Consider the following 25687-nt stretch of genomic DNA (forward strand, 5'->3'; position numbering starts at 1 on the left):
GCCCACTAGCTATCAAAATTTTCAGCAAGCAACCTCTAGCCCCCTCCTCTGCCGCCGCATACCTCACTGCTTGCTGCCACCATGCGTGCCTCTTCGTTGCACTCTTTGAACGCTCCATCCACGCGTCCCACTCCTCTCAGACACCTGCAACAAGGAGTAAATATGAAGACAGAGAGAGTAATACATGGACAGGAGAAAAATCAAGCAAAAACGACAAAAATGTAAAAATAGATAGTCACCTTAATCGGCTATAAGAGTCCGATTATTCTATTTTGTTTTTTTTACGCACACTGTAAATACAAGAGCAGAACAGAGTTTCAAAAAGTTTTTCTTTTAGTTTTCGTTTCATTTTCTTGTTTCTTCTTCTTTTTTTAATACCAATCTATTTTGAAATAAAAAGAGGGGAGGACTTATTTGAATCGGCCCTCATCTTTCGGCTGATGGATTGAATGAATTTGGCCCCCTCAAAATACAAGAAATAAGGGTCAAAATCCCTTTTTTGAGTGACCCCGACCACCACCCACGGTGGAGTTGTGGTGGTCCGACAGCTTGCGATGATGAGTCTTATATAGCCCTAACAAAGAGGAAAATAGAAGAGGGAGGGGTGTGTTCTCTAAATTTTTTTTTAAAAAAGGGAAGCAAATGAAAATAAAAAAAATAAAAAAAAAACTGGTTTAAATGTTAGGGCAAAAGCAGTGTTGTTTTTGCAGAAGCCCCAATAGCCAAAAGCAGCGCAAAGATAGGCTACTGGATTCGACTCGACCTGCATAGGCCAGGATCCGTGCGTTTTGCATTTGCTAGGTTATTTATGCGGCGAGTCCCTCTGTGTTTTCGCCTTGTTTAATTCAACCCTATTCCTTTTTTTTTTAATTTCGCCTGCATAATTTGTATTTTGCTGCATTTAAGTCCTACATTGAAGCGTCAAGCATAGGGGTTCGTGGCAATTGCCAGATTAACCCCGCTCTTTCGCGTGTGTTTCATTCTGGTCCCTAGCAGCTTTCTGATTATTATGATTTATACCTTTTTTTTACTTTGATTTTAATTTAATCACTACCCCTTTTATTTCAAACTGTTTTATCATATTTTAGTATATGTTTTATTTACTATTTATTTAGATGTCATATTTAATTTAGTTTTAAACTTTATATGTTATTTGTAAATTAGTCATTTGCTTATTTTTAAACTGCTTTTATTTTTGTTTATTCCAAGTTTTTCTTTTACATATCAGTTATTTTAAATATATACATATATTATTTATTTTATTTTCACTTTTAAAAACTGTTTGCTTCCTTTATATTTCTTTATTTTGCATGTTTATTTTAAATCTCTCACATGATATTTTATTTTTTAATCTATTTTGAATACTTTACACTATTTTATCTTATGTTTAAAATATTATTCATATTAATTATTATAAATTGTTACATTGCTCTACTTTAAAGTATCATTTTCTATTTTAAAATCGTTTCATGTATTATTTATTTAAAACTATTTCATTATTTTAAATTTTTGACACACCTTTCAAAATTCTATTTATTTGTTTTAAATATTCTATTCATTACTCATTATAAGTTTTATTTTACCCATTTTATACTTTTATGTACATATATGTATGTCATTGGTTCTAAAATTTATGTATATATCATCTTTTCTTAAATTGTTTCATACATTATTAATTTTAAGAATTCATTTTTACTTTATTTATTTTTTAAAACTTGTTTATTGTCTTTTTAAATAGTTTTTCTTTCCACGTTTTACTCATTTTGATTTGCTTTATACTATTTATTTTTAGATTGTTGTATATGTTTTTATTGTTCCTTGATTGCTAATGTTAGCATGAAAATAATGTATGATTATTATTGGCATTGTATGTATCATAATTTGTTCACTTGTGTTTTCATATTATTGTTGTATATTTGTGTGATGTTATCCATGTAAATTTGTCTCATGTTTATTACCATATTTTTATGTCATCACATCGTGAATTAAACCCCAACAAATTTATCCAACTTTGATCGTTTTATTTTATTTCAAACAAAATAATTCACGTCGTTTAAATATCGGATTCGCTATTATTCAAAAGCAAAAATTTCAAAATAAGGCAATGTTTCACGTTTTGAAACATCGAGGAATTGTGCCCTAACTTATGGGGTTTCGGTTCTCTCGTTGATTCTAAATAGCCAAATATCCTTTTGAGTTTTAAAATACATGGATTTCCAATTAAAATTAAAGACAAACTTGCGCTCGGGAGTTCATGGTATCGTGTCCTAACTTACGGGATGTGATACTCTGATATCTCGAGACGAGGAAATCTTTAGCAATCATTTTGATCTAATTCAAGCATTTTTTTAAATCGACGTTAATAAAAAAGGATCGTATTTTAAATCCATTCTCGATTTTCAACTTTCGACTTTAGGACAATAACTAATCAATTTGGTACCAATTTTGGGCGTGACGAGGGTGCTAATCCTTCCTTGCATGTAACCGACTGCCCAACCCATTCTCTCAAGTTTTGTAGACCAAAAACACCGTTTTAATAAACCAAAATGTTTTATTAAAGCCAAGGTGATCCGATCACACCTAATAAAGATCGGTGGTGACTCCCGTTTTAATTTTCATTTTCAAACAAAGTCGATTCCCGTTTTCAAAAAATGGTTTCGACATTAAGTAATTCACTTGCACGCCTAAGAGGATTTAGATTTCCAGAATGTAAGAATTAACATTAATTATACAAAATAGTTCAATTAAGCTCATAATTTATTAGTAATAATTATGTTTTGTAAAATTGTAGGTAAATATTATCTTGCTAGATATGGCATTCGAAATAGATATATTACTCCATATCGTGGTGTCCAATATCATTTAAAAGATTTTTGTGATCAAAGGCCAGAAAATGCAAAGGAACTTTTTAATCTTCATCATTCATCATTGCAAATAATTGTTTAGCGTGTTTTTGAGATTTTGAAGAAACAGTTTCATGTGTTAGATGCTGAACCATTTTGAAATTTCTAAACCTAAGTAGATATAGTGTTAGCTTGTTGTATCATTCATAAATGAGAGTTGATCCTCAGGATAAAAAGCAAGAGAATGGTCTATTAAGAGATGAAATTGCACAATCTAAGTGGACTGATTATATGGCTAGAAATATTAGGTATGTTTAGGGATTAGGGTTAACATTTTCATGTTATGTATGTTTTAGTATTAATTTGTAATACTAATTATGATTTGGAAGCTAATTTATTATTATTTCACCTTTGCTTTTTTGTTTTTTTATAACACAATCAAGACAAGAGTATCCATTCACTTTAGTTGCTTTTAATTTATGATTGTTAATATTTTAGTTTAATAATTGAGTACTATTATATATTTGTATTTATTTATAAATAAATTATTTCAATAAATATAAAATAATGCAAAATATAAATTTAATAAATATAAAATAAATTTAATTAAACAATGAAAAGATAAGAAATTCTCAATCGTATGTTTATTTCATTTTAAAACAATTTTATAAAAAAATTTATGATATTTGTCAACCAAGAAAAATATTTTATACAAATTTATTCAACTATAAAAAACATTAACTTAAAAAAAAACTAACTTTCCAAATATCATTTTTCGAAAGGAATTTACATGCAAAATGGATACTAATAACCAATTCATAGTTTTAGAAGAGAAAGAAAAACAAAAACTGTTGGGAAAGAGTTGGGTGAAGGGTATAAAGGTAATTGGAGGAGGAAAATGGATGGGGTTTGGTGTCTAAAGGTGTAACGACCTTAAGCTTTTAACAGAAGAGAAAAGATGGGTTCAGCTTCAGCCACTATTCTACATAGATGGATCCTTGATTTTCATAAACTAATCTTCTGTCCCAAATGCACTGCCAATCAAACCCTAAACACAAACCAGCTCGTTGTATCAGTGCCCATTTCCAGAAGGAGTGCCATATTGCTCTCTTCGGTGCCTACTCTCAATCTCATTCCACTGCCCCATTTCTCTGAGGCGGGAGCCAGGGAGAGACGCAACAAGAAGACCATCCCCATTGAAGACTATCTCACCACCCGTTAGTTGCTTTTATCATTGTCTTTTCTGCATTGTTTCTTTCAACAATTAATTCCCATTTTTTTGTTGAACCCAACAGCTGAGGGATTGAAGTACTATGATATTGTGGAAGGCAAGGGTCCAGTAGCAGAGAAAGGATCAACTGTACAGGTGTCTTAATTTGTAATTCATGGATTCATATTCATCACTCTTCCTTGCCTTTTCTTTTGTTTGCTATTTCAGGTGCACTTTGACTGCATATATCGTGGTATTACTGCTGTTTCAAGTCGGGAGTCTAAGCTTTTAGCTGGGAATCGCATCATTGCCCAGGTTATACCTCTTGTACACTAGTTTTCTTCAATTAAAAAAACCAAACAAACATCATCTTCAAAGTCAAACACTGGTGTTATCTTTTACTCAGCCATATGAATTCAAGGTTGGAGCTACTCCGGGGAAGGAAAGGAAACGGGAATATGTAGATAATCCAAATGGTCTATTTTCAGCACAAGCCGCACCAAAGCCCCCACCAGCTATGTATTATATCACAGAAGGAATGAAAGTTGGGGGCAAGGTTAGGTTAAAGCATCCTCTGTTTTCGGTCACCTTAGTAGTTTGGGACCTTTTTCCCTTCTTTTTTTTCTCATCATCACCTCATGGTTTTAGTTTAATTTTCAGAGGACTGTCATTGTTCCTCCAGAGGCAGGGTATGGGCAGAAAGGAATGAATGAGATCCCGGTAATGTCCTAATTATCTTATGCAAAGCTTTGTTATTTGGTGAGGCTACCTAATAGTTATTCCCCCATTCATCAATCACAAGCTTACGGTGTCTGCTAATTGGATAGCTTTGTAAAAGAAGAATAGTTAATACACAAGTTAAAATACACAGGCAGATTTGAGCTAAAATCCTTATTAGATTGCATTTTGTGAATTCTACTCGAAGAATAAGCAAACTAGTCTCTTTATGTTAATTAAAAAGTAAATTAGTCTTTCTGTTAAAATGTCATCCAGTTTTATTATTAAAACCCGATCTTTATATCTCAGCATAAGTTACATGCGACATGTTATGTGTGACTATCTGATTTTTTTGTCAGTCAAGCCAATTTTTAATGGTAGAAATATATAAAAATTTTAATATAAAGAACCAGCTTCTTCTTTGATCTAACGTATATAGATTAATTTTCCCAATTTTTAAGTGAAGAGGACAGCAATCTAACTCCTAATAATTAGGACTTTGATGGTAGATTTGATTGTAGGAAATCATTTATATAGTGGACAAAAAATAAATCATTCATTTTTTTAGATTTCTGTCTGCAGCCAGGAGCCGAATTCGAGCTAAATATTGAGCTTTTGCAAGTGATGCCACCCCCAGAGAATTAAGGCCCACCCTGCTGCATTCCTACTTTCCATTGATTAATATATTGGACCATACAATTTACATTCGAGTTGCCCTTATTCATAAGTTATAGCTGATTAAACCATGTGTATGGGTGTGTCATGATTGTTTTAATGTACTAATAATTATTTTGTGTAAATTTTTTCAAGCTCATGTATACATCTTGAATTCATTTTTTTGGGTACCATATCGCTTTATATGTATAATAATAACGTGCTTACCAAATTTACTCTGCTACTGTAAGGACTATTAGGCCATAGCTGATGGGTGTAGGTAGGTGAAGTTTACTTAAATGTCTACCCTTTTTCTTCTCGAAAATAATTTGGGCAGACGCTTGCATATATAGATTTAAGGAAGAAACAATGTTCAACAAAGAATCAAAAGAAAGGACTGAAACAGTGAAACAAAGTGATGCAGATTGGAGGTAAAATTCTGCAGTTTGGACGAAAATATTATTCCTACTTCATATTTCATCAATGAACTCGAGAAGATCATCAACTTCCTGCCTCAATGCTGTAATTTTCTGTTGCTGCAAAGCAATCCGGCTCTCAATATCCCGGGCCCCTGACTTCTTATCATAGGCCTCCACTGCTGTTGAGTGCTTCGCCATCAACTTTTCTAGCAATTCTCTCTCCTTAGCCACCAGCTCCTCCACCTATAGAGACAGCACCAAAGTAATCACTTAAACAACACTACCTAAAATGCAAATCAGAAATTGACATCCACAGCAAACACAGTTCCAATGAAAACATTGTCACCTATGAAGGCTTAATTAACAAACTTATTCAGAGTAAGACTGAAAATGCAAAAAGACGGATATCAAACTAAACAGCAACAAGTAAAAGACAAGTGAACCTTGGATAATACTTGAACAGCTGATGGGGAAGATTGCAAGAAGGTCATCAACGGTTTCAACTCTTTTGACAGCTCTTTTAACAAACCATCAGTAGATTTTCGAGCAGCCTTACAAGCTTGCACCTCCCCTGTCCTGGAAAGGTCGCGTAGAGATGCTTCCAGCTTATCATGTGTTGCCAAGCACTGGCATATGATATTATGAACATGCTGAATCGCAACCCGAACCTGAAATTGCATAAAGCAAAGTCCATAACCAATGCATTTGTAGATGGTGATTTGGGTGAACCAAAGAAATGGCATAGTGATATCCTACTCACCTCTTCCCACTGCTGTTTTGCTAAATAAGAAGCAGAAAACTTGGAGATTGATGTATCAGCATGCATGTAAACAATGCAAGCAACAAAAAATAAGAAAATTCCTGAAATTAACATCAGTGGCTCTCTAAGCATTGATAATCTGTTGAATTTGTAATAGACCTGTAAGGTAAACAAACACAAGAACAAACAGTAAACCGTTAAAATACATAACCCTGTAAAATATAGGGTTATGATATATCCTACTATACAAAATTCTATATATGAAGGCACCAGAGTAGAGGCTTCAAATTAACATGCTAGAACCAGTGTGCATGCCTTTTCAATTAAACATGGAGAACAAAAGAGTACCTGAAAATATTGATTGTGCTCTGGCACAAGATTGGTCTTTTCCAACACAACTACTGGTCTACCAACAATATCCAAGTGGGAGATTTTGGTCTGCATACAACCATAAGCACATTATACATAAAAGACAACAAACTTCAGATTCGAAATTCAACTCAACACATGAGCCTTAGGTTAAAAAATAGATGGTCAAATACGAACACAAATCTTAAGCTTTCTAATACCTCTTGCCACTGCTTCATGAAAAATGGAGCTGCTACAGATATGTCACTGGAACCTTCAGGCAACACAACCTATAAAAGTCAAAGTACCAGGTAAAAGTTAGGCTGCTAAGAAAATAACTTTCTTTTTATTCACCAGACTGCAATTCCTATATTACATATGCAAATATCTTAATTCTAATGAAGCATAGGTGCCAATTTGAGTACTTGAAGAACAAAGCATTATAATATCCTAGTTGAATAATAGTTGTAATACGTACTTAAATACACTTTTTAAGTCAAAGTTTTAGCCAAGGTTGGGAAGGACATTTCCCATTATTTCTTTGCACCATAATTCTGAGGCCTAAGGAAAGACATGCTACCAACCTTCACAATTAGAGTATCAATAACCAACTCAATCACTGGGCTACTAAATGTAATGTTAAGAAAGCGCCTCCCCTCTGATTCATACAAACAGTCCTGAAGTGGCAAGCCATATCCAATGGTGAAAGCTGTTCTCCAGCCACCAAACATGGGATACCTTGGTTCGATCAATAATTCTGCCTGCAAAGGCGAGTAGCACTTCAGTAAAAATGAAATATCAGGTCATAGATACGATTTAAATCCTAATCTGCAATATAACCTTTTTGGAGTCACCCCGCAGATGGGATGTAGATATATTGCCAATTGCATCCCTGTAGTAAACAGAATGAGCCCTTGGAGGCAAATGTGCAACAAGATACCTAATGGCTGAAGGATCTTGAACATTTTCTCTGGCTTGGGGTTCAAGCCTGTAATGTCAAGGTAATACATCAGAAACGAATCTCCAACCTAGACCATAAACTGTGAAGGAAAACATATGAAAGTAACCTGGAAAATTCACCCTTGCTTTGCGCACCACCATGGATGAGTTTGTAATGCTCAGTGACCAGCACATTACCCCAATGGGATATTTCTATTTCTCTCACCAATTCCTGAGCAATAGTGAAGGGCAGATTGTTTTGGAAATGAACGGTTATAGGTGAGGATGAGAATGCAGGGAGATTCTCATAAGGACCATATTTGATTTCTGAACCCTGGACCTTTGTGCTCTCCAGTGTTGTATAGGATTCAATTCTAGAATCAGGCAGCTTAAGACTTAGAGACTGGACCTTGACAACATAAGGAGACAGATAGTATGCACTATCCTGGTACAGTACAAGCTGAATATCAGCCTGACCGATTTGCTCGGGCATAGGTCGCAAGGCATGGGTAAATACAGCCAAGACATCAAAAGTGAAGCTAGCGCCCACGGTTAATCCCTGTGGCAATGATACCGAATAGAATGTTACACCAGGAGGCATATCTTCTGGTTTGACGACATCAATAGGGAAAGAAACAACAGAGACTTTGAATTTCGCTTTGGCTTCATGCGGGGAAGCCATCAAATATGCCAAGTTTTGGGCTTGAAGGTCAGGAAAAGCCAACAAAACCTTAGACACAGTCTCTGGACCTGCATTCTCCACCTAGAAACAATATAACAGCAATTGTAAGAGAAGCAAAGTTTAAGAATAGGAGATGGTGATTTGAACAATGAATCAAAAAGAGAGAACATTAGCAACTTTGAGACTTGAGAGTGAAAAGAGAAAGTATTGTGAAGCACCTCTAAAGTTGAAGAAATTCGAACAATGTGGGATGTCAAATAAATCTGCAAGACCACACGAAACGAAGTTAGCATAAAAGGTACGGTTTGAAGAGATGGAAGAGACACAGCGATGGAAGCATTTCGATCAACCCAGGATATTAAGTTTGAGAAACAAGAAAATGGAGAGGAAGAGGCAGTGAATAAATCGGAGAACCGAACTCACATAATCATCATAAATAAATCCAATTAAAGGAAGAGAAATGAATATTGAATTGAGAAGATGGAAACTCACACGTCGATCGACTTTGGAGAGAACCAGATCGGAGAGTGCCGGAGATGCCAGCATTGAGATCGTAAACACGAGTAAAACAAACCTCGAAATCCCCATTGTCGACCAGCCAGAATGCACTTCACTTCACTTCACGCCTCTGCGGCTTCACAGCAGTATTTACGCTTGTTTGTTTTTGATCGAGACTCTCTCATCTCTTCGCTTCACTTGTGTTTATAAGTTTCAGAATTGAATTTGAACTGAAGTGGTTAGATGAATGAATGGGTCGAGTACAGTCTCTGAAAATGGGTCTAGCATTAGCCCAACTCAAATTCATCCAAATCCAATCAATCATCAGCCTTTTTGCATTTGGACTCTACCCTCCACCAAACAAATAAAGAAAGTAAATATTTTTCCGAAACCCATTTGCAGTGGCACGTTGTTTCTCAAAATCCTTGAGCTTTTTGGACTTTGATTCTTTCGAGTGATCTTTCAACTTTTACCGTCGACCCCATTGAATGTCATTGTTCATTACTGTACTAGACTTAGACTTAGATGATTAAAGATTGTTATAACTTTTTTCACTCATTTGATTCTTTCCAGCTTTTTGGCTTTTGTGAATCATTATCTTTCACACTCCTCTCTTATGCTCTCTGCCTGCTGGCTTAATTTAATTGCGTAACCAAGTTTTAGAACAATTCCTAGGAGCCTTTTCTTTCTTTGTTTTCTAATTTGTTGCTGAAAATTCCTCTTTCAGGTTCGTTTCATTTGGGAAAATGATTGGATTGGACCCTCAAATCTCAATTATTATGTTCGTATAATGGAATATAAGATTTAAGACCTTTTTGAATAGACGGTGCATTTCAGTGCAGTACATTTTATTTTTTTTTATCTCACAATTATAATATCTAATCTTATTATTATAGTAATTAATTCTATCGCTACTATTATTTTAAACACACCACCCATCTAAAAGTATGTTTAGTAGTGATGGGTAGATTTAATTGATTAAGTACTCATTAGCAAATATTAAAATTTAAACCTCATCAACAATCTTATTTGATGGATAATGCGTAACTTGATACATCATTGCGTTAAGAGACGAGTGTGGTGTTAGATAGGGATTTGAGTTTGAAGCAAAGATTTGATAGATGATTGATGTGAATGTATAAGAGGCAGAATCTTGGGGAAGGAGGAAGATGAGATTCATATAGGCAGTATTGCTGAAACTGAAAGAGGGAATTCAGGAGGAAGAGACGTGTCATCATCTCCTTCCACTTTCCACTTAAATGATAATTTTGCTTTGCTTAAGCCCCACGAATCAAGGAAGAGGAGCATGTATCACTACTAGGGTTGCAATGGTAGGCAGGGTCAAACAAGAGGACCATGTCCATCACTGTGCTAATCACAATTACTGGATGTTATTATAATTATTATACCCATCTTTATTTATAGGCTCATATAGAAATCAGAGAATAAAGTGGGAAAAAGAAAATAGACACAGTGAGTGAGGGTCCAAACTCTATAATCTAAAATCTTTAATTTAAAGACCTTATTTATTTTTAGCACATGATTTCCTTCGTCTTTATCCTTATCAATATGATCTTTATCTATTTTGAAAGATGTCTTAAATCTTTTTCAAAAGTCATGTTAAAGAATGAGTTGTTTAATGAGCTCATTTTCAGTTTGGGTAAACTATTTACTCGCTAATCTAATTTTTAATTAACTTTTATTTTGATCATTTAAGTTGAAGTTTTTGTAATTTATCATCAAAATTTTAGTGTGCTTTCATTTTATTCACTCAAGTATTGAATTTTTAATATGCAATTAATTGTATATATCATATCATATTTACACTTTCATTTTGGTCACTCAATGTAACACCCTAACCCTGGCCTAACAGTCCAGACCGAGTTCAGAGAATTACAAACATTATGATAATAATTTAACAAATTTATAAGATAGATAATTTAAAATATCTAAATCCAGATACTCATCAAAATAACTTTAGTTCACAAACGTCATAAATCCATAATATAGTAGTGACATAATCTCCAATTAAGTCTAGTAAAAGATAAGGTTGATCGAGCCGCCTCGACACCATCCCGTTCAGTGTAATGGTTCACCTGAAAGCCAAACGTAATAGGGTGAGTGGTAAACTCAATGCATAACAGAAAATGTACTATTCAGCTTTCGTACGATCACGAGGTGATATTAATCGGAGTACCAGATAGTTCTCAGTGTTCACAATATCGATATAAACAAATCAATTATACCTAGTTAACACATATGGACGGTAGCAGTTTATTACCATGCTTAATCAGATAGTGGAACGATTCATAATAGAATTTCCTAATTTCCATCTACTACACCACCTCCGACCAACCCAACACACCATTAAAGACATTCAGTGTCCATCCATCCCTACACACCCCAATGTATAGATTTCACACGTTACAAAATGGCATCATAGATGCTAGCACAGTTAGCGTTAAACGCTAAATTTAGATTAATCAGATAGTGGGCAAACCACTATTCAGAATAGATTACTTCCTTCTCCGCACATTTCCAATCCAACACATTCAAAATACAGAAACTTACGTATTACTTACAGATTATCTGTCAGATATCAATTACATATTAACCGTAATTTCTCATTGTATCTCATTTCATATCAATCATATCATAGATAGTCAATATTAGTCAAAGTAATGATTTCGGTCGCAAATCAAGCTTTCGAAAGCCCAATTGGCTATTACACGACTTGGACACACGGTCGTGTCCTTGCTCGTGTTGTCTACACGGCCTGACCACACGCTCGTGTTGTGTATCTGTGTGCTACCAGTCAAGAAACAGAGAGTTACACGGCTTGGACACATGGTCGTGTCCTTGCCCATGTGACTCACACGGCTTAAGCACACACCCGTGTGGTTCTTAATCAATAACAGTGAATTACACAGCCTAGACACACGGCCGTATCTTGTGCCTGTCTGGCCCTAATTCAACAACCAGTGAGTTACACGGCCAGTCGCACGGCCTCTCACATGCCCGTGTGGCTCACACGGCCTCTCACATGCCCTGTGGCTCACACGGCCTAGCCACATGCCCATGTACCTGGCCGTGTGTCGTCGGCAGCCACCATTTTTGTCAACTCGAAACCTGCAAAACTTGTGAAAATTGTTACGCACCTGATTTCTCCTTGTCAAAAACTATTATAGAGACTAACTATACCCTAATCAATCATTTCACAACCAAATCCACAAATCAATTTCCACATTTCAACAACATTAATCAATGTCAAACATGTCGATAACTTCAACCACACACTCCTATACATTCCAAACTTACCGAATTTCAGCAACGATCACGGATATCAACTTGTTGTTGTTTATTGTCAGAAGTATTCCTGTCTATAGGGAAAACAACGATCGTTTATTAGCGATTCAAACAACTCGCAGTTTATTCGATTTACAACAATTTAGAAACGAAAAATAAACATGCAACGCTCATGTTAGCAAATACTTACTCAACGGCCCTTTGACTAGCATTTAGCAACAACACTTACTGATTTTGTACCCTTGTTGACCGTAAATTATCAAAAAAAAAATAAAGAACGCGAAGAAGAAAAAGAGAAGAATGGGAGTTAAAAGAACGAAGAAGAAAATCTATCATTACTTAATTATCTAACTTCCACTTAGCTTTTCTGGCATTTAGCAAAATTTTTCTAATACATACAAGGAGATTTGAAATCGAGACCAGACATAATATAGACTAATGTTTAACTAGTGAACCACCAGGCTCATTCTTATCACAAAATCGTAACAAATAGAACTTAAGCAACAATGCTTGCTTATAGGTTGTTTTAAAAAAAAAAAAATTGACAGTGCAATTCAAACCCTAGACTTTAAACACGTATGTAACTTAAAACCGAGATCTGAAGTTATAATTATCAGTAGATTTTTCCCGCTTAAAACTAAAATTTTGTATGCTTACACTTAACTTCTAAGTGACTTTCATTTTGGTCACTCAAAAAATATCATATTTTTAAGTATTGGTTGAGGTAAAAAAAATCAAGGATTAAAGTAAAAAAAAAGTGGTAGAAGCTAAAATAATACACAAAATTGTTAAATTATACTTGTTTATCTCATTGCCAAAAATCTAAATTTCTTTTTTTTAATATTAAAATTTTAAATTTCAAAACATCAAAATAAATTAAATAAATTTTAAAATTTTTATCGTCAACCAATTTGTTACTATAATATTGAAAGTCATTAATTTAACTTCCTTATAAATTTTAAAATTTTATTTTATGTTTCCAAATTATCTTTAATGAAAACAACTCATATTTAATAGTTGCCTACAAAATTTAAGTTTCTTTTGATTATATAATCTTAAGTCTTTCATGTTAAGCAGAAAGTAAAGAGAAAAGTCCTTACAATTAATTAAATTAATTGATGGTTCTTTTTGGGTAAAGAAGTGATGAAAAAGTTATGAATTTTGTTTGGCAAGAAAGATAAAATTAATTATGAGAATTTTTCTTTACTTTTAGCTTAGCATGGAAGATTCAATATCATATAGTCAAAAAGAAATTCTTCATAAAAAATTATTAAAGATGAATTATTTGAGTTGATTTTAATTTGAAATTTTAAAATTTTAGGAGATTAAATTAACTAATTTCAATATTATAGTAACAAATCGGCTAACACTTTCAAGGGTTAAAGTTTTTCAATAATTTATTTAATTTATTTTGATAATTTTCAATATTGAAAAAATTAAAACTTTCGGCAATGGGATAAACAAGTACAATTTAATAATTTTTAATGCATTATTTTAGTTTCTATTTTTTTTTCACTTTAATTCTTAATTTTTTTTACCCAGATCAATACTAAAAAAAGATATTTTTTGAATGATTAAAATGAAAGTGACCTAGGAGTTGGGTGACCAAAATGAAAGTGTAAACATGATGTACGTGTGCATTTAACTGCCATTAAAGATTTAACGTTTGAATAATTAAAATGAAATTGCTTTAAAAGTTGAGTGGTGAAATTGTAAGAATTTCTTTGAGTAATCAAAATGAAAACACCCTAAAAATTGAGTGACTAACTAGGTAGTTTTTCCTTTTTAGTTTTAGTTGTTTTAATCTTATCTTTAAATAAACTTCTAATTGGATTAAATTTATTGTTAATTGGCTAAAGACAAAAGGTAAATCTTTTAATAGCATTGGGAAAATTCATTTAGGTAGTGTTTAGAAAATCGCATAATAATTAGATTTTGATGTAATTATTTGTAATTATGTAAAAGTGATATGTTTAGATAATTATTGTAATGGGTGGTTTAATCGAATTGAGTGTAATTGGAACATCTTATTGCACTTTTCAATTCTTAGTGTGAGGGTGAAAATTGGAGTAATTACGTAGGTAATTACACTTAAATCTAATTAATTTTAAAAATTATTTTTATATAAGTTATAAAAATATATTATAAGCATGAATACATATTGGTGTTTGAGATGGTAATGGTCAAAATTTTCTTATATCATAAATCTTAAAAAACTATATTATAAAATAATGTGTGTTTTATGAAGTTAAAATATATTATTTAAATCTTAAAAATATTCTAAAGTTATGATCGAAAGTTTATTATAAAAATAATTTACATGTTATGTTATAATTGTGTTATAAAAAATTATTTACAAAAAGTTGTGATCAAATATGGACATAATTTATTTATTTGTCTATGTTATATATTATAAAAATAATATACTTTAGACAATTTATAAATTTTTTATAAAGATTATACATTATAAATTTTAAGTTATTTTTATTTAATTTATTATAATAAAATGGGATATAACTTAGTATAAGTCTTTCTCCAAATTAAGTATATATAAATTTTATAATTAAAGCTACATACTATTTGAACTGTAAACCCAAATATTATTAGATTGGTGCTAATTATGCAAATAGAAAAAATTTTCTTGCATCATATCGTAGGGTGTGATACCATTTAAAAAAATAATACTAGACACAAGTATCATAGACAACTCGCAAACTCTTTAGTTTAAGATATTCAAGATTTTGAAATATGGTTGAGAAGATTTTTTTTTTTTTGTTCTAAAAAATTAAATATATACATTATTAATATATTAAATATAGATTAAATAGTAAAAAAAATTAAATATTAAAAACCCTCATTTATACATTATTAATATATTAAATATAGATTGGTATTTGAATAATAAAAATTTAAACCCAATTATTATTAGAGATTTAACTTAATCGATAACATGAAATTAAGAATGGTTTGTAGCAATATTGGCAAAGAAAGTGGTATGGCCGACAATTGCAAACCGATTATAATAAATATGTGCAGTAATTCCATTTTCCATGGCTGAATTAAAAAATTGGCGGTCCATAATTCATGGTGGTGAGCGGTGCATGTGTAGTTTTGGTCAATAAAGTTGGACCGTATTACATATGATATGTATAAATTCTTTCAACACTAACCGAAGAAGCATCAACCTTTAATCATTTTTATTTTATTTTATTCACAGTAAATATTCGTCCAAATCACCTTCTTATTTAACTAATTAATGCATATTAATTAAATTTAAGATGCTTTTAAAAACTCACCATCAATAATGGCTTGTAGTTTGACTCCATTTCTATTTTACGAAGAAAACTTGGATACAGATTCTTCAATCAACCATTTTCTTCTGTTTTTTCCTTAAAAAGAAAGAAAAGGCAAAATACAACTTTATACAGTTCAAAATTTCTTTTCAAAATACTTTCTAGTGTTTTTCTCTAATGCAAATTGGCATTCTCTTATTAGTAAAGAAAGAGAAAAGCAACCGTCATAAAGTAAAGACAAGACACGTCTTCAAGCAAATTGGGAAAAACAAAAATAAAAAAAAAAACCAAATATTTTCCTCTTTTTTACCTTAGGGATCTTCCCATGTCAGTACGAAATCTTAGATTACAAATTTAAATGATGAACCAGATCAAATCAATCACTCATTTACTGGAGAATGAATAAGACCTTCCAGCTTCTCAACACATTTGTTTCGTGACACTCAACTGGGATGATGGATGTCCTACCTCTCTTTCTCCGTAACCTCCCTGAACCACCATCGGAGCTTTTTTAATCCACCAAACATCCCGTTTTCGCCGAAATCCTTCATTGGCCAACAAGTGGGCTACTCGATTTCCCTCTCTCTTTATATGTTGGAACTTAATTCTTTCAAAGTCCACAGAAATTTATTTTGCTTCCCAGATGAAATTACTAATCACTGATCTGTCAATGCATGTCACTTTAAGCTTTTTTATCACCACCGATGAGTCACCTGCTACTTCACACATTGGAAACCCAACTCCTGAATGAATTTGATTGCTTGGGTGCTTGCTAAGGCCTTTGCAGTTAGAACATGAGGTATGTAACAACTTAAGCAAGTTGCGCCCATGATAAATCCTTTATTGTTTCTGATGATAATACTTGTACTTGACGCTTCTAGATCCTTGTAGAAGTCCGCATTGAAGTTTACTTGAACAAAAGTCTTTAAAAGAGGTCGGCACCCCACTGACTTTGTTGGGTTAAGCTTTAACTGTTCCCTTGCCAATGTTTCTAATTCTCTAGCATAACCCAATACAAAGGTAAAAATATCAGAACTTGTTTGTTGTTTGCTTTCATGCACCAACCTATTCTTTGAGAGCCAAATTGCCCAGACTGCTACAAGAATAATAGCTTTAGATAATTACTCCTTTCATTGAATAATGGTCCAATCCAACTTACCAAGGAGTTTTTTTCTTGATTTATCACCCAATTGATTTCCAATTTTTGCTAAACCTGTAGGGCTATTAGGCAATCTTGGCTAGCATGAAGGCCAGTCTCTACCTCAAGGTGAAATGGAGGTAAGTTGCATCAGCCATTAGTCTTTTTAGGCACAAATTAGTGTTAGTAGGCACAAAATTGTTCATGAATCGCCATACTGTAATTTTCATCTTCTCTAGTGCATATGTTTGCCAAATCTGTATGTAAAGGCCGCGAATATCTTGGCCTATAAATTTTTATGTGTCATCATCAGTCTTAAGAAAGCCTCTAAGTAATAGTCTATATCCATTTTGAACCGTGTACTCACTTGAGCTTTCTAGGCACCGTCTCAGTCGATCTGTTGTCTAATGTGGCGCCAATGGAATGCTCAGAATTTTCCTTGCCTCCTGAATATCAAATGAGGTCAATATTCGGTCCTCCTTCCATTTCTGGGTTTGATCATCAATCCAATTTGCTACCCACTCAATTTCACTCACTCGAGTTAATTATACTTTGCAGGGTTTGTCTCTTGGGATCCCATACATATCCTAACCGGTGATTAGTCTACTACTTTCAACTTGCTAGATGAACCCTTTCTCAAGAAGGATCCTTGTTGCCGATATACTCAGCCAAATCACTGAAGATTGACTTCCTAGCTCAACTCTTAAAAAACTCTGTTTGCAAAATATTTAGCTTTTAGCACTCGAACCACTAGCAAAGTGGGGTTACAAAGTAAACACCACCCTTGTTTAGCTAATAGTTTGATATTAAATTTAGACAAATTATGGAAGCCCATGCCTCCAGCCTCTTTCAAGTCACACCAATCCCCCCATGAACACTAATGTATATCCTATTGTGACTGTGATTTTTGCCACCAATACCGACACATAATCAATTGTAGCTCCTTACAAAGACAACTTGATAGTAAGAAATAGGACACTGTATACGTGGAAATAGCCTGTAATATCGACTTTATGAATACCTCCTTGCCACCTTGCGAAAGGGTTCGATTGCGAACACCCATTAATTCATTCTTGGATCTTATTCTTGATACTTTAAAAAACTCTCTTCTCTTTTCAACCTACTGTAATAGGGAGAACTAAATATTTCTCAAGATCTAAAGAACTTCGTACCACTAGAGCCCGAGTGACCAACTCCCGATCTTCCACTTTCACATTTAAGCTAAAATAAATAAGGGACATACTAAAATTAATCAACTGTCCCGAGCATTCTTCATTCTCAATAAAGATGTTCTTAACATTCTCCGCACCATTTGTTGTTGCCTCCCAAAAAATCAAACTATCATCTGCAAAAAAAATAAGTGGGATATTACTGGTCCAGATCTGCTAACGTTAACCGCTTTTCTACAAATTGTTGGAAAAAATTCGGTTTGAAAATGATTTTCTTGCATAGTGAAAAATTAAAATTTTGTCATTTTATAGCAAGAAAATTAAAATTGTACTTTTGCTTCTAGATAGACAGAAAATCAAAATAGTGATATTTATAGCAATAAACCTTAGACTAAAATTGTACTTGTGTTTCTAGATAGACAGATCTTTGTCATTTTCAACTTTCAACCAAACGATCTTCTTTGCTATTCTCGTGCCATGAGCTGCTTCAAGTGTGGGCTTGAACCAATTGAATCAAAATACAGAACTAGAAAAAGTTTTATTTTCTCTTTAGGGTGAAAAGGAAAAATCTCTTTTAAAATGGAAACCGACAGAATTGTTATTCCGAAAAAATAAATTTAATAGTTAAGAATAAATTCTCTTTTTCAGTAAAGTAACAATATCTTAAAGTTTTGTTTAATAGCCTTACCGGTGCCATCTATTTATAGAGAGAGAATGTAGAACCATTTTTGAATTAGAGATGTTTATTTCAAATAGATAAAAAATTTCCTACTTAGAATAGGAGTAGGGTGTACAACATTCTCTAATATTCCTACTAGGGTTGCCGCCCTCTATATGTTCTATGATGGGATTTTATGCCTCTCTCACATTGGGTCCAATTATGAGTACTTCCCGGGCTTTTCGACCAAGTACTTTGTAATTTGATCTAATCCAATTCTGTTTTTCTATTTTCCAAAGTAAACTTTAATATTTTATATTAAGTAATTTTCTTATCCCAATTTTACCCTAGTAAAATTATGATGACTTTACCCTTGGTAAAATTTCTGAGAAAATATATTTAATATTTCACAATTTAACTTGTTCTCTATGATTGAATGATTTGTTTTCATTTTCAGCCTTTGAAATAGCTCAAAAACATAAATTCATTCTTCTAATCATTTCTGAGTAATCCTTGTATATTTGCAAATGAATCATCTCTCATTTCCAATTTTATTTCCATTGTGAGAAAATCACATTCATTTCTAAATGATTCCATTTCTCCAATTCGAAGAAAACCATAACCATTCTTGAATGTTTTCCATTTCTCTATTTCTATTCATTACGTTCATTTCAATTCAAACACAAAATTCATTTCTAGTTTCAACAAAACGGAGAGACCGATTACACATATGCAATTGAAGCTCAAATGATTTATAATTAAGCTCTAACTTTTTACCTATTAATTATAAAATTATTTAGTCACAAAATCATTCCACTATAGTATCGTGATTGAGCTCTCCCCAACAACATACCATTACGAGAACAACTTGATTAGTGCTTGTCTAATGACCTTGCCATAAATGTGTTACCCTATTAGGATATCTTTAATCTCTTTGGGATAATATCTGCTCTCCCAATATGATTCTATTTTATCTTAGTAACTATTACATATTCCTTCATAAAAAGTCAATTACTATCAAAGTAATTAAGTCATTCATCACAAAGATGAACGACCGGTGGCGACATTTACTTTTCATTAACGATGTAATGCCAATGAGAGGATACCATTTACCCATGTCTTAGATTATGAATTTCACTATTGTGAATGATGTTACATTTTCCAGAAGTCGTACAGCTAGTGCACCAAATTTTTGTTCCTTATCTATTCGAACTCAGGCTTTTACTTACATCAAAGTGTACAGTCATGAATACATAGTCTGTCATCCACTTAGGATTTAGGTATGCAACACTATAAATGTCAAGTGAATAAATCCATAAACAGATTCAGGATCTATTATGCTTGGGTCCAATCTGATATACTATCAGTCCAGTCAGTCACATCTATATCTTTATTTTCTGGGAGTCACCCGCTTCGGTGCCCAAGACAAAACATCTCCCCAATTGGACTTGATGAACGACATATTAGTCTTTCAATCGCTCATTTTTTATTAGACTAAGGACATGTTTAGGCTTGTCTACTAATATAAGTTGTCTTTTTGTATTATGATCCTACCACGTAATGCTACTTAATATTAGTTAAACATTAGACAACTAATGAGCAACATTTACTTCCATTTTTATTTGTGTGCAAAAATCATGTGAGGACAATATACAAAGTTTTAATGTAATTTATGAATAATTTTATTATCCAATATGTTCAAAAAATTACAAGTATACTTAGATGAAAATATTACACTTAGGACTCTAGATCCAACACATACCATCTTGACAAGCCAACCTCAATAAGGAAGAGAGCCTTTTATTGCAAAATAGAAAGAAAAAAGAGCCCAAAGGGTCTCATTGCCTTAGTCTTTATAAGAGGAGATATTCCCCTTAGCTTCACCATTCAACACCACAGGGTAGCTAACTAATTTAACACATCTCATAATTAATATGACCCAATTAACTATGAAACTCATCTTAAACATAATCTCATTGACCAGGTGCCATTCAACTTGATCATATGCCTTACTCATATCGAGCTTAAGCATAAATGAACCCCTTCGACCTAATCTTCTTTTCTTGAAAGAATGCAGCAACTCGAAAGACACCACTATATTATATATAATCAGCCTCCCAATCATAAAAGCACTATGTGACTCATCTATACAATGGGGAATAATCACCTGTAATATGGTTACAATGGCCTTGGAAATAATTTTAAACAATAAATTACAAAAACTAATTAGCCAAAAATGGGTCATATTATGGGGATTAGCCTACTTTGGAATTAATACTATATTGGTTTGATTTATGTTAGAAACTGATAAACCACTATTCAATAATGCTAAGCAAAATTTATGAACATCATCACCAATAATATGCCAATACTTTTGATAGAAGAGGGCAGACATACCATCATTACTCGGTGCCTTAGTAGGGTGCATGCTGTTAAGGCTATCAAAATCTCATCTTATTTGAACTGTGACCGTAGGAAGCCATTCATGCCATCAATAACATGACTAGAAATGCCCGATAGGATTTGACCTGTATCTCCTTGCTCATGCGAAGTAAAGAGATCAATGAAATAATGACAAACAACTTGTTCAATTCTATTGTCATCTGTAACACCTAGCCGGTTGAGATTTTCAATATGATCAATCATTTTTATTTGTCTGTGCTGGAAACAAATTTATGAAAATAAGTCGTGCTGCAATCCCCATTACTCAACCAATTGGCCCTCGCCCATTGCTCCTAGTATCTTTCACCCTTGTCAATCTCTATATTCAAATGCATCTTGGTTACAATCAATATCTCCAGAATATTATCATCCAGGTCTGTCATATTTAATTCATCCACTCGCTTCTGTAAATTACTGAAAACCAATTTTGAAGAATGTTGCAAATTCTTGGCCCAATCTTTTAAACTATGGCCAACAAATTTAATACGTTTGAGAACAGTACCTTTCGACACAGACCAGAGCCTCTTAACCATTCTTTAAATGAGTCCTCTACAATCATAGTTGCTTCAAATTAAAACCTTACTACCTAGTCTCATGAAAACTGTCGATACAACCAGTATTGAGTAAAAAGGACAATGTTCAGAAATAGTATGCGCACAATGCTGCATTATAAAATTAGGGAACATTTCACACCACTCCATGTTCACCATCACCTATGAAGTCATTCATGAATATTAACGTAAGGAAGCTTGCCACGCTCCCATGTAAACCACTGACCGTTATAGCACAAGTTCGAGAGTTCACATTCACCAAGTGCTAAACGGAAAGCCTCTATACTTTTTTCACTTCTTAAACTACCTCATTGCTTTTCATAGGAGTAAGTTATTTCATTAAAGTCTTCCAGAACAAGCCATGGAAAATTATCTCATCCAAATAAATCCCAAAGCAACTCTCAATATTGATTGCGAAGATTTCCCTTAGGACGCCCTTAGAACCCCGTAAACCTCTTTAGGACGCCCTTAGAACCCCAAAACCTCTAACTATTACCCTTCGATTCATCTTTTACCATGACATCAATATGACTCGTTGAAAAGTTGCAAAGTGAAATCTTATAACCCTATTTCCAGCATAATGATAGACCATCTCTAGTATCATCGCAACTAACTTTTATCTCATTCGCAAAGCCTCAACTTTGCCTAACCTTTTCCATTGTTGAACTTTGTAGCTTTGTTTCAATGAAAAACGTTGCAATGGAGTTAGTCTCCCTCAGCATATACCAAAGGCGATAAATCAACTGAGGGTGCCCTAGCCTCCGAACATTTCAAATTAAGAGTTTATTACTTCTGGCTGCCCTGCCTCGCAGAACAAACCGATATCTCAAATAATTAAACATTTGACTATTTAGTAAAAGTCTTCCCTGAATCCCGAGCAGCAGAAATAAAAGCAGATGGTGTAGTTCGAGGACATTTCTTACCCTCAGCAATATCCATTGGGCGGTCCTCACCATCCGGGCCCATGTTCAGATTAACACTTGCAATTTCCCCAATATCTCTCGATTTTTTACTTCCTAGATTTACGCTTAAATTAGCTCAACATGATTAAGGAAATCAGGATTTTGAAACAATCCCTAAATATCATCCTTAGTAACTAATTTTTCCTTATCAGAAAAAGTTCCCATAATCACTGAGAAAGAAACATCACCCTCCTCACATAATCAACAACTCTTGGACACCATTGATCTTCTGAGTATGACCTTTGGTGAAATGTCCCATTATAGTGGCAATTCGTTCAGACTATGAATAATTATGATCGGACAAAAACCTTCCATATGGCCCAACCGCCCACACAAAAAGTAAAAAATAGTTAGCCTCTCATACTGGAAACGAGCACATACACAATTTTTCTGGGATAGAACAGTTTTTTTCCTGTACTTCGATGGACTTGAGATATTGATCCTAACACGAGTTCTCATATAGCCCTGAAATCCCCTACATATAGACTTCACATTGTAGTATAGAAACTAACCAATAAAATCCCCAAACTGTTTTGTCATATCTTTAGACACTAAACTAACCAAGATATCATGTATTTAGACCCAGTAATCTACATGAAATAAAGGAGCTTACAGTGGGTCTTCCATGTGCTTTAATAAATGAAAAACCAGTAGATGATTATTGAGCGTCCATGGGCTCCCCTTCAAGACTTTGCCAAGATCAATCTCATAATAAAACAAAAAAAATAAATCTCTTTTTGCTTAGATCTGTGATCGTTACTCCCCAAGAGGGTGCCACAGACTAACCAATGTGGTTCGTATGGCTTGAACTGAATGACACTCGCAATAAGAGAACTACCCACCACATAGAAATCTAAACTGGCCTCAGTGCCATCATCTCTCAAATTGATTTTTCGTGACTCATCTTCTCCCTCCTCAATGGAAAGTGTCGCCATCTCGCTCTCCATCGTATCAATTACCTACGCAAAATCTCAGTTCTGATTAGAAAATTGCCCATGTAAAAAGAAAGAAAAACACCAAGAAACTAAGAAAACATGCTATCAAAGTAAACTTAAAGGCATACTATCAAATCGAAGTTATAATAAATGCATTTGACTATGAATGAAAAATTACTAGTTTCTAGTGATACATGTGAATTTTCTCGCTTAATTTTTAAATTTATTTTTAAACAATGTATTTTAACTATTGTAATTAGTTTTTTAATTTTTATTCAAATTATTGATCATAATTAAAATATATTAATTATCAAAATTCAAATATAGTAAGACAAATTTCAAATCATAATTAAAATATTTATACCATATTAAAGAAAATTTAAAGGATAATATTAATGTGAAATCCAAAGTTATTAAAACTAGTACCCCAAATGATTTTTGATTCCCAATCTGACTGGACAATCCGACTTGATTCAAATAATATAGTCCAAGGCTCCTATCTATAGGCTAGCACATAGCATTTGAAATACAAAGATAAACTCGTTTAAATTTAAAAAAAAAGTCTAATTAGCTAAAAAATCTAAATAAAATTAGGTTATTAAAAAGAAAAAGCTATCTAAGATAAATAAAAAACTAAATAAGACTAGTTTAAATTAAAAAAAACATAATTATGTAAGATAAATAAAATAATAATAGCTAAATAAAACTAGTTTTAAAAAAAGTTTATTTATCTAAGATAAAATTTATTTCAATTTTCCTCACACTTAGGAAATTTATTCAAAATGCTTAAATTTATGTAAGAGAAATTGTTTTGCACGACATCATAATGTTGATGGAAATTCCTTTAGGTGTTGGAAATAAATTGTTGAATGAATGAATGAATTTAGTTTGTCATGCTTTGCTTCTTGTGATGGGTCCATTAGGAAAAGCCACAACTTCGCCCATATAATTTGCATGTTACAAAATAATTGAAATAAATTGTACAAAGTAATAAAAAGCATTTTTCATCATTTCTTTTATTATATATTATCAAACATGACTGAAAATATTAATTTTAGATTAGTTTAAGTATTAAAAACTGTACTCAAATGTCTCCTAACTTATCTCTGTACTAGTCTAACTCGCCACCTCAAAACAATTAATTGAAATTGGAGATCATATGAGAAAGCTATATGCAATTATAATTAAAATTGGATGTTTTGTTTATGATAATTGTAGTGAAATTGGATGTTTTTTATAATTAAAATTAGAGATCAAATTTTGATCTCATGCACTTGCTATGAAACCAAGCAACCATGAATGGAAATAAAATCCTCAGAAAAGTTTTCAATAACATGGGCCATTGACTCGTTTATAAACAAGTAGGAACCAATAATGTCAATTAGGACTAATATTGACCCCTTAATTATAAAGAATTAAGAAGCAATGTTATTAAGAGATCAAAATTATTTCACCTTTGGAATTGCTAAATTCATCAAAGTCAAAGTTGATAAAATCCTTTCAAATGGATTTTAATCCAAATTCAAAGTTGTTCAAAGTTACAAAACAAGGCTACATGCCTATCTAAAAGAAAAATATGGTTACAAGCCTAACTTAATAAAACATAAGCAAACTAAATATTTTTAGTTAAAAAAAGATAATTGAAATAGTGGTCTCGCTAAAGCAAACCTCTTATCCTAATGTACTGATAATTAAAATGTCGGCATCGCTATAGTGGAGATTTGTAACACCCCTCACCTGACTCAATCATTAAGTCCAAGCTACAAGATGCGACATTCGTTGTCGGAGCAAATACAGGTAATTACACAATAAAGCAATCATTCAGACATACAATTATATGTCAAACATATTTACATTATGATACACAAGCAAATCCGAGTCTTAATTGAGCTCCCGAAAGCTCTTTTATTAACCCAAGCACGAAATATGACCAAATTGTAAAGTTTCAAAATCTCAGGACCGATGTCGTGATGTCACTTCTTCCACATCGTGATGTCGCCAAAAAAATTGTCACATCGTGACCTCAGGCCACTTGACATCACAAATCAACTCATTGTACTCCATCTTGCAACGAGGAAGATTGCTCATCAGGACGTCGACTCTATTTTTGGTAAAATTTGAGCCATTTGGTATTTATTTACAATATAACCTTCACACTTTGAG

At 33.1% G+C, this 25687-nt stretch overlaps 2 protein-coding genes and 1 long non-coding RNA gene across 6 annotated transcripts; 2 read left to right on the plus strand and 1 right to left on the minus strand.

The window, feature by feature from the left end:
- The first annotated feature begins 3719 nt into the window (after positions 1-3719).
- LOC108483561 (peptidyl-prolyl cis-trans isomerase FKBP18, chloroplastic) lies at positions 3720-5656 on the plus strand. 2 transcript variants are annotated; one of them, XM_017787022.2, is made up of 6 exons: positions 3720-4060; positions 4139-4209; positions 4282-4368; positions 4460-4609; positions 4714-4773; positions 5339-5656. In XM_017787022.2, the coding sequence occupies exons 1-6, from the start codon at positions 3802-3804 to the stop codon at positions 5372-5374; spliced, it is 663 nt and encodes a 220-aa protein (XP_017642511.1). In that variant the 5' UTR covers positions 3720-3801; the 3' UTR covers positions 5375-5656. The 2 variants fall into 2 exon arrangements, with proteins under 2 accessions (XP_017642511.1, XP_017642510.1); XM_017787021.2 differs by having other exon boundaries at positions 3721-4060; positions 5353-5656.
- A 58-nt stretch (positions 5657-5714) lies between these two features.
- Positions 5715-9437, minus strand: LOC108483560 (dolichyl-diphosphooligosaccharide--protein glycosyltransferase subunit 1A-like). 2 transcript variants are annotated; one of them, XM_053029731.1, is made up of 11 exons: positions 9065-9437; positions 8791-8835; positions 8537-8653; positions 8019-8449; positions 7792-7939; positions 7536-7712; positions 7173-7241; positions 6952-7041; positions 6604-6762; positions 6287-6511; positions 5715-6086 (listed from the first exon to the last, which is right to left on the minus strand). In XM_053029731.1, exons 1-11 carry the CDS (start codon positions 9158-9160, stop codon positions 5895-5897), a joined length of 1749 nt encoding a protein of 582 aa, XP_052885691.1. In that variant the 5' UTR covers positions 9161-9437; the 3' UTR covers positions 5715-5894. The 2 variants fall into 2 exon arrangements, with proteins under 2 accessions (XP_052885691.1, XP_017642509.2); XM_017787020.2 differs by having other exon boundaries at positions 8019-8653; positions 9065-9429.
- A 6493-nt stretch (positions 9438-15930) lies between these two features.
- LOC108482572 (uncharacterized) lies at positions 15931-17877 on the plus strand. Of its 2 annotated transcripts, none has more exons than XR_001870898.2 (5): positions 15931-16468; positions 16551-16689; positions 16889-16947; positions 17200-17269; positions 17366-17877. It is a non-coding gene; the product is annotated as an uncharacterized LOC108482572 (long non-coding RNA). The 2 variants fall into 2 exon arrangements; XR_001870897.2 differs by having other exon boundaries at positions 15937-16468; positions 17188-17269.
- Positions 17878-25687: the final 7810 nt, after the last annotated feature.

The sequence above is a fragment of the Gossypium arboreum genome, chromosome 1 (assembly GCF_025698485.1).
Source record: "Gossypium arboreum isolate Shixiya-1 chromosome 1, ASM2569848v2, whole genome shotgun sequence".
In the NCBI taxonomy this organism is placed as follows: domain Eukaryota; kingdom Viridiplantae; phylum Streptophyta; class Magnoliopsida; order Malvales; family Malvaceae; genus Gossypium; species Gossypium arboreum.

Coding starts and splice junctions, on each gene's coding strand:
- LOC108483561 (XM_017787021.2), top strand. CDS start 3,802: ATGGGTTCAGCTTCAGCCACTATTCTACATAGATGGATCCTTGATTTT. Junction 4,610..4,713: donor GAATGAAAGTTGGGGGCAAG/GTTAGGTTAAAG, acceptor TTTAATTTTCAG/AGGACTGTCATTGTTCCTCC. Junction 4,774..5,352: donor AAGGAATGAATGAGATCCCG/GTAATGTCCTAA, acceptor TTCTGTCTGCAG/CCAGGAGCCGAATTCGAGCT.
- LOC108483560 (XM_017787020.2), bottom strand. CDS start 9,160: ATGGGGATTTCGAGGTTTGTTTTACTCGTGTTTACGATCTCAATGCTG. Junction 7,940..8,018: donor AGCAAGGGTGAATTTTCCAG/GTTACTTTCATA, acceptor TTGACATTACAG/GCTTGAACCCCAAGCCAGAG. Junction 7,713..7,791: donor TGCGGGGTGACTCCAAAAAG/GTTATATTGCAG, acceptor TCGCCTTTGCAG/GCAGAATTATTGATCGAACC.